Source organism: Gopherus flavomarginatus, chromosome 4, assembly GCF_025201925.1.
Source record: "Gopherus flavomarginatus isolate rGopFla2 chromosome 4, rGopFla2.mat.asm, whole genome shotgun sequence".
NCBI classification, from domain to species: Eukaryota; Metazoa; Chordata; order Testudines; family Testudinidae; genus Gopherus; species Gopherus flavomarginatus.
Window position 1 is genome coordinate 172,417,464 of NC_066620.1, and position 14,015 is coordinate 172,431,478.

The 14,015-nt window shown below is 40.4% G+C and overlaps 1 protein-coding gene across 9 annotated transcripts in view; it reads left to right on the forward strand.

Annotated features, from left to right (window-relative positions):
- Positions 1-14,015, forward strand: part of CILK1 (ciliogenesis associated kinase 1) — a 41,358-nt gene that overhangs the window by 3,606 nt on the left and 23,737 nt on the right. For 8 of the 9 annotated variants that reach the window (XR_007774026.1, XM_050950774.1, XM_050950773.1 and 5 more), the window contains 4 exons: positions 6,605-6,877; positions 10,879-10,933; positions 12,001-12,122; positions 13,172-13,251. Coding sequence is in view for 8 of the 9 variants with exons in the window: in XM_050950774.1 (XP_050806731.1) it covers positions 6,777-6,877; positions 10,879-10,933; positions 12,001-12,122; positions 13,172-13,251 (358 nt within the window). In the remaining variant the exon portion in view is untranslated. Of the gene's footprint in view, positions 1-1,958; positions 1,984-6,604; positions 6,878-10,878; positions 10,934-12,000; positions 12,123-13,171; positions 13,252-14,015 lie in introns of those variants that run through there. The other variant, XM_050950775.1, reaches the window with a different exon arrangement.

Genomic DNA, 14,015 nt, shown 5'->3' on the forward strand with positions numbered 1-14,015 from the left:
ATAGTTTTGATTTTTACTAATAAATGACGTGTGTGTTCATGGAAAGTGCTGTTAGTTAGGATGCTGCTAGCTCTATGGCTAGTTACCAGATTTCAGATAAACTTCTTTACAGAGAGCTAGAATTTCATAAATACAGTGCTACTGCCTCCATCCTTGCAGGGTTTAAAAACAAATAATAAAATTGAAACTCGGTCACAGGCATTAGCACTGTCTTGTTTGCTTTAGAATTTTTTTTTAGAAGTAACTTTTGTTAAACAGAAAAGAAAAATCCATCGATACATACCATCATCACTTGAATCCAGCTCAACATCATACATGTTTGTAAAATTTCCCTACTCTTTCTAACAGCCTGATCTTCTAAGCACTTGTGCATGTGGGTAAATTTACGCATGAGTAGTGCTATTGAAGTCGGTGATTTCAGTAGGATTACTCACCTGCACACGTGTTTGTAGGATGGCACTCTGAATCAGTTCTTGTCTGTCCTGTGGGGGCGATGGTAAGGGTGAGGAGGCTACCAGTTGCTGGATGCTTTTGGCACTGTGGTAGCCAAAAGGCATATAGATGAGTTTAGATGATGTGACTCATACTTATGAAATTGTCAATGGGGGCTTTTCATTCTTAAGAGATTATTTCAAGCTAGTTTATATAATGTTCTTCATATTGTATTTCAAAATGCTTTACAGATACAAAGCTAGACAGTGTTAATTTAAAACAATATACTCTAAACCAACAGATTTATTTGCAGAGATTACTAACAACAAATTAGATTATCACAACTGAAAGAATTTTTAAAATTGACTTGTCACTGTTTATGCTGGGGTTTTTTTTGTTTTTTGTTTTTTACATTTCTCTTAATTTTTGACAATGAAAATTAATGAAGTCAGTTTCAATTTGCTTTATAATCAGTTTCACTTTCGGATTCTCAGTGCTGTATTCTTTGTCTTTCAAACATTAGAAGGGAATAAGTATTTAAGCAAATACAATCTCAATGACAAAATCTCAAAAATGAATAATTTTTATTGAATTTACAAAAAGATGTTGGGCTGAATTTCAGTTCACAATGCCCTTAAATAATAATTAACGCTTTGTTTTCAGGGTGATGCGCAATAATAAAGTTTTTGTTTGTGTGTTTTATGGGACTCTTCTTTTGATTTAGGCCCAAAATTTATGGTTTATTTTGATTTTTTTTAAAAAAACTTCTACAAAACTGAAAATTGCTAGGCTCTTTTTTTATTATTATTATTTATTATTACAACAAAACCACTATTTTGTTAAATTTCAAGCCAACCCCAAACCCGCACGCTCAACATTTAAAAAAACTTCCTGTAGTTTTTACTTTCTGCATAGATTATAAATCGGATTATACGTAAAAGTGAAACTGACTAGGGCTGCTCTACACAAGCAGATGCTTGTGCTACTACTGCCAAGTCACTGAGGTCCTGTAGGATTTGGGGCTAAGCTGTCTCCACAGTCAAAACTGAGAGAACTATAAAGCGAAAACAGAACATAAATGGTAAATAGGATTACTGGAACAAGTTTAAAAACCTAAGGCCTCTTCAACAAGAAAACTGTACTGGTTGAGATAAATCAGTTTAGAAATTGACTTAATTAAATGAGGTTCAATACTTTCATGTTCACAAGGCCTATCTGGTATTAGTAATGTAGGTATGGTCAAATTTTAAAAGCTCAGAACCAGCATCTTTTTTCAACTTGACCATTGCCTCTGGGTGGGTGTCTCTGTCCAAATAGTTAGACCAAAAGTTTCAAAAGTATTAATTTTGGTACTTAAATTCCTGTTTAGCGAACTTTGAAACACTTACAGCCAGATCTTTCCAAGGTTCAGAGAACCTAGGACTCCAGTTGACTTAAGGTTCCAAACCTCTCCAGCTGGCATCCAAAACTAGGCTTTGATGCTGCATTGAGCAACCTGTGGGTGGACATCTGTGGTCCTGTGGAACCTCATTATCTTCCGTGCACAACAGTGTGATTTTTAACATGTATTTTTCACTTAATTTTCTAGTCAAACCGTTTGAAATTTGTGTCTAATCCTGCTCATTAGGCACGTAACTGAAAGTTATTGCAAGAGGTGTATGGGGATGCTGTCAACCACACCACAACAAAAGCAAAGAGAGGCAGATAGTGATTTAGGCCCCCAAAACCTCTTCCTTCTCTGCAGGAAGAGATGGGGCAGGAGCACAAAGGAGAGGAAGCATCAGATCTGCTGAATGATCGTCCCTCTCTGGGAGTATTCACTTCCACTGTGTCAAGGCTCTTAGGCTTGGTCTGCAATTAATGTTTAGGTTGACCTAGCTACACCACTCAGGACAGGTCTACAATATGGAGTTAAGTCAGCCTAAGTTACACAACTCCAGCTATGTGAATAACGTAGCCGGAGTCAACATGTTGCAGTGTCTCTCCCATAGACCCAGCATGATGTAAACTCTCCTGTCGATTTACCTTCCACTTCTCTTTCCAGTGGAGTACTAGAGTTGATGGGAGAGCGATCAGCAGTCGATTTACCAGGTCTTCACTAGACCTGCTAAATTGACCCCCGGTGGATCAATCGCTGCAGCATCAATGTGCCGGCAAGTGGTATGAAGAGTGTGAAGAGGAAACACTCCTGAGCTCCATAGTTAAGCTGACCTAAGCACCAGAGTAGGTTATTCTGTCAACCTAGCTACTGCTGCTCAGAGAGGTGGAAAAAACACTTCTGTTACTATAGAAAGCATCTGTGGTACAGCACTGCAATGGCATAGGCTGCTATGCTGCTGTAGAACCAGTAACCTATACCTAGCTTTAGAGTCATAGATTCCAAGACCAGAAGGGATCATTGCGATCATCTGTCTGACCTCCTTTATAACACAGGCCATAGACATCCCCCAAATAATTCCTAGAGCACATCCTTTAGAAAAACATCCAACCTTGATTTAAAATTTTTCCCTAGGTGGAGACTCCACCATAACCCATGGAAAATTGTTCCAGTGGTTAATTACCCTCACTGTTAAAAATGTATGTCTTATTTCCAGTCTGCATTTGTCTAGCTTTGATTTCCAACCACAATATCATAGACTCTAGGACTGGAAGGGACCTCGAGAGGTCATCGAGTCCAGTCCCCTGCCCTCATGGCAGGACCAAATACTGTCTAGACCATCCCTGATAGACATTTATCTAACCTACTCTTAATATCTCCAGAGATGGAGATTCCCAACTTCCCTAGGCAATCTATTCCAGTGTTTAACTACCCTGACAGTTAGGAACTTTTTCCTAATGTCCAACCTAAATCTCCCTTGCTGCAGTTTAAAGCCCATTGCTTCTTGTTCTATCATTGGAGGCTAAGATGAACAAGTTTTCTCCCTCCTCCTGATGACACCTTTTTAGATACCTGAAAGCTGCTATCCTGTCCCCTCTCAGTCGTCTCTTTTCCAAACTAAACAAACCAATTCCTTCAGCCTTCCTTCATAGGTCATGTTCTCAAGAACCTTTAATCATTCTTGTTGCTCTTCTCTGGACCCTCTCCAATTTCTCCACATCTTTCTTGAAATGCGGTGCCCAGAACTGGACACAATACTCCAGTTGAGGCCTAACCAGCGCAGAGTAAAGCGGAAGAATGACTTCTCGTGTCTTGTTTACAACACACCTGTTAATGCGTCCCAGAATCATGTTTGCTTTTTTTGCAACAGTATCACACTGTTGACTCATATTAAGCTTGTGGTCCACTATGACCCCTAGATCTCTTTCTGCCATACTCCTTCCTAGACAGTCTCTTCCCATTCTGTATGTGTGAAACTGATTGCTCCTTCCTAAGTGGAGCACTTTGCATTTATCTTTATTGAACTTCATCCTGTTTACCTCAGACCATTTCTCCAACTTGTCCAGATCATTTTGAATTTTGACCCTGTCCTCCAAAGCAGTTGCAATCCCTCCCAGTTTGGTATCGTCCGCAAACTTAATAAGCGTACTTTCTATGCCAACATCTAAATAGTTGATGAAGATATTGAACAGAACTGGTCCCAAAACAGACCCCTGCGGAACCCCACTTGTTATACCTTTCCAGCAGGATTGGGAGCCATTAACAATTACTCTCTGAGTACGGTTATCCAGCCAGTTATGCACCCACCTTATAGTAGCCCCATCTAAATTGTACTTTCCTAGTTTATCTATAAGAATATCATGCGAGACCGTATCAAATGCCTTACTAAAGTCTAGGTATATCACATCCACCGCTTCTCCCTTATCCACAAGACTCGTTATCCTATCCTGTTATATGTTTGTCTGCTAGATTGAAGAGCCTGTCATTAAATATTTGTTCCATTATGTAGACTAATGCATTATGACCCCGACTAATGCATCGTGCCCCTTTCATGAGGAAAGTATTTGCTGAGACTTCTACAGGTCTGCCAGATTTTACGTGTTTAGTTCAAAATTGTACAGATTCATTTCTTGTGCCATTATTATTTATTACCTTTTCATTGATGGAAAAACACAAGGAGTCTTGCTTTGTTGTCTAAATTTGATATTGAGAGACCTGAATTATTGGTCCGATCACAGGTCTGGGAACAAGGAGTTAGAGTTAAAATCCTTGGTCTGCCACTGACTCCTCTGACTTGGTTTAAATCACTTAAGCCAAAACTTTCACACCTGAATACCCAATAAAGTGGCCAACACGCAAATGGTTCTCCAGAGCTCCCCAAAGTGCTGCTGCTATGGGCCAGGTCTTGCCTGTTCCATGGCAGGTTGTCAAGCATAACGGACCTAAATTCTGTGACGATGTCCCTTGACTGTGCAATGTTCTGGTATGGCAGGCTGGGAATTCTATGGCACCTTCATTTAAATTACTGACAAACCTATAGTATTTGTATTATTCATTTTTAGGTTAACATTAATCAGTACAGTAGCCTCTCCTTTTTTATTTTGTTTTAAATATATCTTACATTTCCAATTTTTGAGGGAGGCTGGGATTGTGAGCTATACACATTTACTGGATAGTTCTTCTAAAATTATAGAGTGAAATACCCTGTTGACAATTAAATTGCTATCTTCAGGTTTCAGTTAGTAATCTATTGGGATGAATGGGCAGTTCACACCTCTCGAAAACATTGGTTCTGGCTGTGCAGCCCGTCTGCATTGTTTCCGTTTCAGGGTTTAAAAAAGTTTAAGGGTAGCTTTGATGCAGCACAATTGTTCAGCAAAGTGTGGATTTTGAGGGAAATTCTGATGAATTGTGGAGTCTAAGTGCCTTCTAGGTAGGGAAAGTGGTTGTCTCCTCCGTACATGTTACATAAACTGACAAAAGCTGTTTTGACATTAATGGATTTCTTTCCCACATCAGTGCAATAGGTTTACAGATCCCAGTGGGATGCAGAAGCAGCCTATTTCAGGCAGGGCTTAACTGCTAAGAAAAAGGGGAAAAAATGCTAACATCTTAATTCAATTGGATCATTCCAACTTACTGTAAAACACCGCTGTTGCTGCCAGCATCATTGCAAGAGTAGGTATTTATGTACTGGTGACATTGACAGTGGTTGAGCAACCTGTCCTGTTGTTGGGAAAAGAGGATGCAGGAGATTTATTTGCAGCTCGCTCCATCACTAAAACACTCATATGTTTTCCCAGTTAAGGCAGCACAGGGAGCATGTGGTAAGGGTACTGACATAAGGGTACTGCAGCAAATCTGTTGACATGTAATTCAGGCTACACAAACAGCTTACAAAGACAAAAGCCACCGCTCTTCTGCTAGAGATGATATTAAGTTCTTAATAAGAGGAGTAAGAAGGCATGGAACTGACCATAACACAGACAAGCTTGCAGATGTGATTCTTGTTCCCACTATTTAGCTTAATTTCAAAGGTCTGACTACTTTACATAGTATAGGTCACATTTTGTTCCATTTTGTAAGTAAGTTGATTTAAGCATTAAGGAATCATTGTCAGGGGTTGGACTGGAGAAGCTAATAAGCACTATTCATCTTTATTTTCTATTATTCTTTTATTTGCACTGTGCCCGGGTGATGGGTCTGGTAGGTAATTTGGGTATATAAAGTATTCCTGGAGCCCAACTTTATCCCTAAGAACCCTGAGATAAACGTGGTCTTGTCTGGTTTGAGTATCTTTTCCCTTTAAAGGATAGGTATGACTCTACCCCTCATGCAGAGGGACATCTTGGAAAGTTAAGAAAGCTGGTTTGTCAGAGCTCTGCACTGATTGCAATATGACTAGATAGTTTTGCTAAAACAGATACCCTGCCACGTAATTAGAGATGCTCCGTTCCCTTGCTGGGGCTGCTATTTCCAGGCCATGAGAACTCATTCTGTGCTTTTGGTAACTGTAGTGTTGCTTATTGCTACCCATTGGGGTTGCTATCACGTCTGATGCTAATTACAGGCCCTGCAATGGCAGCTGGGATGGGAGCGTGTAAAGGAGAGCGAGGTCTCCTTGTGTACATGCCTATTTAAGGCCAGACCCAATCTGGCTCTTTCGTTTTGGACAACCAGGAAAAATGCCTGTCTGTGCTCCTGGATGTCTTTGGGACGAAAGGAGGCTTGAAACAAGACAACTTTGAAAAATGCAAATAACCCAAATCCACTAGATTGTGTTCTGTATTTCAGACCAGAGGCTGAGCCTTGAAAACATGACTCTTGTGGCTCTTCGTGTAGTCCTGAGTACTCTGTATTTATGCTGCCACAGAAAGAACTGGTTACACTCAGAGGAGAAACACGTCAGCTGCAGGGAAGCATGTACTAAGGACTGAAATGAATTTGCAGCCAAAGGATCCACATAATGAATAGATACACTACTATCAAACAGCTTGGCGATGGGACATATGGCTCCGTCCTCCTAGGGAGAAGCATTGATTCTGGAGAGCTAATTGCCATTAAAAAGTGAGTCACTTTATTCCTTAATGTAATAGTATTACACTGGTATGTAACCAGCTAATATATATCATGTGTTCAATTGGTTTTGCAACAAGGTCTGAGAATCTACAATATACAATTCTGCATCTTAATTCTCAGCCACTAAATATGGAACATAAAATGAATGGTATGTCACCTTTTGTCTGTTACTTATGTCCCATTGTAATACACAGTCCAAATTGTTTGAGGCCTATTTAATTTTCAGTGTCTCACTTAATTGCTTCAGAGACCTCTTAGTGAGTTTTTAAATGGCCCACCTGTCTAAGGCCTGATCTACATTTAAAATGTAAATTGACGTAGCTGTGTTGCTTCTGAGTGTGTAAAATCAACACCCCTGAGTGCCAGAGGTATGCCAACCTAACCCTTGGTGTAGATGCAGTTAGGATGACGAAAGAATGCTTCCATCAGTCTAGCTACCATGGCTCAGCAAGGTGGATTACCTAGAGTGATGGGGAAAACCCCCTTCCATTGCCATAGGAAGTGTCTACACTACAGTAACCTAGCAGGTCAGCTATGTATTCCCATGGCCATTGCAGGGATTGTGAGCAAAGATTCATGCTAGCGAAAGGCAAAGTTACTACTGCAAATCTGTCATGGGAGTAGATACAGGCAAAAAGATTATCTTGTGATTAAATCAGGTATTTGAAGTTATGCCTATGCACGGTTTGCTAATAGATTACATTTTCTATGTGGAGTGAAATGGCACTGTGAACACTCCCCAAATGTTTCCGCCAGTCAAAACTAGCCTTTACTAATGTGTTAGAGTATGTCTACACTACGGAGACTACAGTGGCATAACTATGTTGGTGTAACTATGTCAGTATAATGCCTTAATGTTGACACAACCTATACTGATGGTAGGATTTGTGCCTTCAGTGTAGGAATACCACCTCCCTGAACAACGGTAGCTATGCCAGTGGATGTATTCTGCCTCAACATAGCTGTGTCTACACTAGGGGGATAGGTTGGCATAGCTATGTTCAGTCAGGTGTATATTTTTCATACACCCTATCATAAACAGATAGTTAAGGGTTAATGCCTCTTTTACCTGTAAAGGGTTAAGAAGTTCACCTAGCCTAGCTGACACCTGACCAGAGGAACCAATGGGGGAACAAGATGTTTCAGAAGGAAGGAGGGAAGTTTTCCTTTGTTGAGAGTTTCAGTTTCAGCAGGAGTGAAAAAGATCAAGGAACCAGCCTCTTATCAGAGTAGTAAACTTTAAAAAGGGATAAATAGGTTTATGTTTATTTTCTTTATAACTTGTCTTGGTACCATTAAGGGAATTATCAAATTTGGGTATTCTTGTGTGTATTAAGATTTTTGCCCAGGGGAACATCCTCTGTGTTTTGAATCTGTTGTCTGTGAGAGTAGCTAGTATGCTAATCTCTCCCAGAGGGTTTTTTTTACCTTTCTTTTCTTTAATTAAAAGCCTTTTTCTTAATACCTGATTGATTTTTTTTCCCTTGTTTTTAGATCCAAGGGGGTTGGATCTGGATCCACCAGGAGTTGGTGGGAGAAAGGAGGGGGTATGGTTAATTTCTCCTTGTTTTAAGATCCAAGGGATTTGGATCTGTGTTCACCAGGAAATTGGTGAAGTCTCTCAAGACTACCCAGGGAAGAAAAGTAGTGCTTGTGAGTGGTAGCAGCAATACCAGATCTAAGCTGGTAATTAAGCTTAGAAGTGTCCATGCAGGTCCCCCACATCTGTACCCTAAATTTCAGAGTGGGGAAGAAACCTTGACACACCCAACCCAAGTAGCTAAGTCAACCTAACTTTTAAGTGTAAGGCAAGCCTTGTTTCTTCAGGTGAATTGGCAAAGTCAGGTGTACACAAACCCTTGAAAGGGTAAGACTCAAATGAATTTACCTCAAACACCTACAACCACCACCATCTCCCAATACCATAAATGCATTGTTTCCTGTTTCAAGAGTTAAGTGTGTTCTCTCTGTAACAGATGAAAACATTCTGTCCTGAACATTAGCCCTTATTGTTGCTCCTTGGGTGTTAAGACTATTCATCTGGAAAGCATTTCTTACCGTTTTCATAGCAGAATGATCCAATCATATAGACTCCCTGCGCCAAATTCTTGGTATAGCCATGAAGTAACTGTTTTTTGACAATGGAGTTAGTCTATATTGACACACTGGTGTATGTCTGGTAACTGAGGGCAGAATTTGGCCCCGTGTTCACAAAGCTCCTATTGACTTTGAGAATTTGTGCGGAGCCCACCACCTTTTGAGTTATGATTTATTATTTTTTTTGGTTGCACCCCCCTTCCTTCCCCAACCCAGACAGGCTGGGTGACTTCCTGAAGTGAATCAGGAGGTGGAGGCTGCATTCCCTCTGCGGACACCACCATGCGGAATTGGCTCAGGCCTCACTGGCCCCTGCCCTCTCCCCCAAAATAGAAGTCAAACTACACCTTATGCCCAAGGTCCCTGCCCCATGGCCCCTGCTGGGCCCTGCAGTTTTTATAGCATGTAGGGTGGGGGGCTCGGAAAGAAAAAGGTTGAGAACCCCATGTAACAATCCAATCCACTACTTTATATAACAAAAAGGGTGATTTAGCATAGACACAGCCTGTTTTAGCATGGACAGTGCTTATCTAGCCATGTTAAAGACTGCTGAAGCTGTGTTTTCGCTAGGTGAAAAAAAGGTGTATTTTATGTGTTTAAACTAACCCATTTTACATTCTAGTGAAGACACATGGTAGCTCTACCTAGGGGTTTACCTCAACCTGCTAATGTGGGTTAAAACTACAACTGTCTTGTCTTTGCTATAGTATAACACAGATTACTTTACTTTATAGGAGTTAGAAGCAATGTTGGACAGCTGTTGTCCACCATTGTTGTAGCCACCACAGCTGTAGCATGGTTTCCTACTTGTGCAGTGTGCTAGCAAGGCTTTGGATAGCAAAAAGCAACTACTTCCTTTTGAGGCTTCATCATAATGCCAAACTGAATCTGTGGAACAAACCAGCACAGTGAAAGAAGTGATAGCCAAAAGCATGGCATCTTCAGGCACAGGGCAGTCACTGCCAAACAAACCAAGCCACTTGGAATGATTTTTTTGTTGTTGTTTTTTAAATCAAAATACCAAGGTGCTTTCCCCAAGTTGAAAAATGCCTACAGTAACAGTTAGTGATTCTGTACTGAGGTGACAAAGCTCTTATGTGCACACACACTGTCTACTATGGAAATGAACTGCATTTTAAAGAAATGAGCATGCTTTACTTAGGTGGTGCATAACACACTATGTTTACACAGTAAGTAACATGGTAAATTCTATTACAGGTTGGAAGTAAAGAGTGAACCATCTCTATGAAACTGGCTGTGTTTAAAGTAATACTGTTTAGTAGGTTGGGGTGAGAGGCCAAAGTGGACAGGAAAACAGATCTTGGTGAAGTTAGTGGGGAAGAGAATCTTTTTGGGGGAGGGGGCAATTAAAAAGGGTGGGGAAACCTGCACACTGAAGAGTGCAGGTATTGAGGAATAGAAGAGGAGGAAAGGCATAGAGGGCACAAGAAGAAATCAAGGTGCAGAAAAGGAGGAAATAGGGAGGGAAAGAAGGAACAAAAATAGACCTTGTTATAAAAGTGTGGAGGGGTGTGTGTTTATTTATTTTAAAATAAAAGACTGACTTTTGTTCATTTTGAATCTGATATAAGTGTTAGAGCTTGATTGTTTGTTTGTAAACAGCTTACTTCCTTTAGCTCGGGAAAGGAAGTGGGGACCAAAGTCACTTACCTTGAATTGTAGGGTATTTTCTTAATGCTATTTAAAACAAAAAACTTCTTCTACAGCATTGTATTATTTTGTATACTAACTCCCATATAGCACCTTTCATCTAGAGATGTAAAGTGCTTTGACAGATGGGGAAACTGAGGTGCAGAGACTTACGGAGTTCAGATTTGTAATGGCACTGACTGTTGTTTCTCTTCTCCCCCGCCCCCCCCCCCCTTCCACAGGATGAAGAGAAAGTTCTACTCTTGGGAGGAATGCATGAATCTTCGAGAGGTTAAGGTACTTGTTAATTCCAAGGATGGTTACTTTTCAACCCAACATTTACATGGCCTTTTACATTAGAACAGTTCTCCCTGGTGTTTCTAGGTAACATAGACCCATTCTAGCTCTGTGAAGAGCCTCATTAGCAGTCCCTGCAGTAAGAGCTGTGGAGTATGTTTGTGGTAGCTTTGCCATTTCCTCATTCTTCCTTAAAACTATCACATGCTGTTTGTAGTAATGCTAAAAACTATTGATTGTAGACCTCTGGTGCCAGATTGTAGCTGGTGGGGAGCAGGCTCCTGCCAGCAAACCTGCAATCAGCAGCAGCTGCCCAAGGGAGAAGATAGCCATCTGAATTCTAGCTGTTCCTATGGCAGGGCTGCACTGTAAGAATTCTAACAGGAGCTGGGAATAGCATTGCAGTACGGATTTTAAGGTTTATATGCTCTTCATTACTAACAGTATCTGTGCATACACTCCTTTCCACGCAGGGTAGTTCTGTTCCTGGATAATTAGACCAGAGGCACAAATAATGCAGCTCCAACAGCAGTGGTGTCAGTGGGAGCACAAGTGTAGAAAACTTTAATCACATCTCTTCTAACCCTGCTTAAAGCAGGATTTATCTATGCTGTTTCTACCACTGGTTATCAAAAAAGGTGAGACATTTTAGAGGGAAAAGACCTACAGGTGAATTAAGGACTGTGTTCACTCCAAAATCTGATCTGGCAGCATAGGTGCACAAGTAGAGTGGAAGATCCTCCAGCGAGAAGTTGTGTTGGGAGAAGACACAGCCAATCAGATGTGTAACAGTGAGTCAGTTGGGTGTGTCTAGCTGGCAAGCTTAGCACAATTAAAAGCCAATATGTTTGCACAAATCAGCCTGCACATATAACTCAGAGCACTTGCAAATGTATATGTCAGTTGCTTTCTTAGGAAATCTGGTCTTTAAATCTGTAGCTACCTGCTACTTAAACAATTAAACAGCATTTCAGTTTAGCTTATGCAACAAGGGCTTCAAGGTAAGTGAAATGGAATCCTTCCTTATAACAATGTGTGTGACATCCTTTTGTATTTTATGCTTCTAGTCTTTGAAGAAATTAAACCATGCCAATATAGTAAAACTGAAAGAAGTTATCAGGGAAAATGATCATCTTTATTTTGTGTTTGAATACATGAAGGAAAATCTTTACCAACTGATGAAAGAAAGGTATGTAAATTACATCATAAACACATTCCTGATACAAACTTATTAACTATAACAGTAATGAGTTCATGTTTCTGAGCTGTCTTTGACATCCATATCTTTTAAAGGTTGCAGTTATATTTAGTCTCTAAACACAATCTTAGTTTAAAGTTGTATATTACAGTAGAAAATGTGGCCCTTGCTCTATTTAAGGGCCTAGCTACATCAAGGATTTTTGCATTAGTATAACTATAACTGATGCAACCCTCCCAGTGTGCTCACGTTGCATCAGTGTAAAGCAAAGCAAGTTATATTGGTACAAGCCCCTCTTCATAGGGATGCAGCTCAGGGATGTATTAGGGTTTTCATTGGTATAGCAAAACCAGAGTAAAACTCCCTAATGTGGACATGCCCTTAATAGAGTTCAACTGATAGACCAGGCTTTCATAAATTGAAGACAAAGGTCTAGAGCGTATTTGTTGCCGTGAATGTACAGGTACTGCAATTGCATACACAAACTAGGCATTTGTGCATACGCAAATGGATATTTAGAAACTAAAATGACATTTTGGTTGCACGTGTGAGCAATATGCATACCCAGGTGTGGTCAGGTACACTAAATCAGATGGACAAATGTGTTTTAGACCTCAGGCCTTTATTATATGAAGTTCTGTGCCTCAAGAAAATGAGTACTTATTATACAATACTGTCATAGGCTACCCCCTTAGGCGCCTCCCACTGATGTCCTTTCCTGAATGCTGACATATATCAGTAGAACTGGTTTGGGGGTGGTCCTCCAGCTGTGTATTTTATAGACTGCACCCTCTTCTGGGGGCATAAAGCAGTCCAAATGAAACAGGCCAACAAAATAATCCTCCTGCCCTCAAAGTAGTCCACTGCTGTTCTCCATGAGGCAAAAGGTGAGTGGTCTCAGGGGATTGGGAACCCAGATCCCCTTTACAGAGTGTCCATAGGCCAGTTCAACCACTCCAGGCTCTAAAGAATACAACAGAGCAAAGATAACCCCTCTGTCACTGCATCAGTAACTTTTTTCTTTACTTTTTACCCTACAGAAACAAACTGTTTCCTGAATCTACAATTAGGAATATTATGTATCAGATCCTGCAAGGGCTTGCGTTTATCCATAAACATGGTAGGCTGTATTTTGGCTCTAAATATTTTTAACTGGAGCACGATAGTGTCTGCGTGTTAGTTTTAAAATAAATAATAAAATTCCTCTGTTAAATGGAGCCATGGGGGCTATTAATAGGAGATGGGCTGTTCACTTTCAGGTCACTGATTCCAAGTTGGACACGGTTGCCAGTGACCACAAATAATTATCTGCTTGGTAGCCTGTGATGTTCAACTAATCTGGCAGCTTGTCTAGTTCCTAATGCATAAGATTCCACATCACAAAACTACCAACACAACTAGCACTAATGGGCATCTTTGTTGATCATCCTAGAAAAGACACCAAAGATTGGGCATGGAGACTAAAGCCTCTCCAGGCAGTCATTTCAGGTGAGGGTTAAGGCGTCTTGGTGGGACAGTGTGATAAGATTTGCACTGGTGCTATCTGTGCTGTACCTGTTCTCTGGACAAATGAGGGTTTCCACCTCTAGAATTTATAACTTGGCACTTCTCATGACTTCAATTATGTAGTGTGTATGTGTGAAATGTATTCATATATTATTACACTTTTATGGTAAAATATCCCTGTGGTAAATAGCTTTGATAGTCTTACGATAACAATAAGAACTCACTTTCTTGGCCAGCCAGCACTAATAAGACCAATGTTTGAATCAAGCAATTATTTCTTTTTAAATTTAGAGTTTACTCTTAGTGTTCCCTATGCATTGCAATACTGTCTTGTAATTTTAATATACTTACAACAGTGGGTTCCAGTCCTGCAAACCC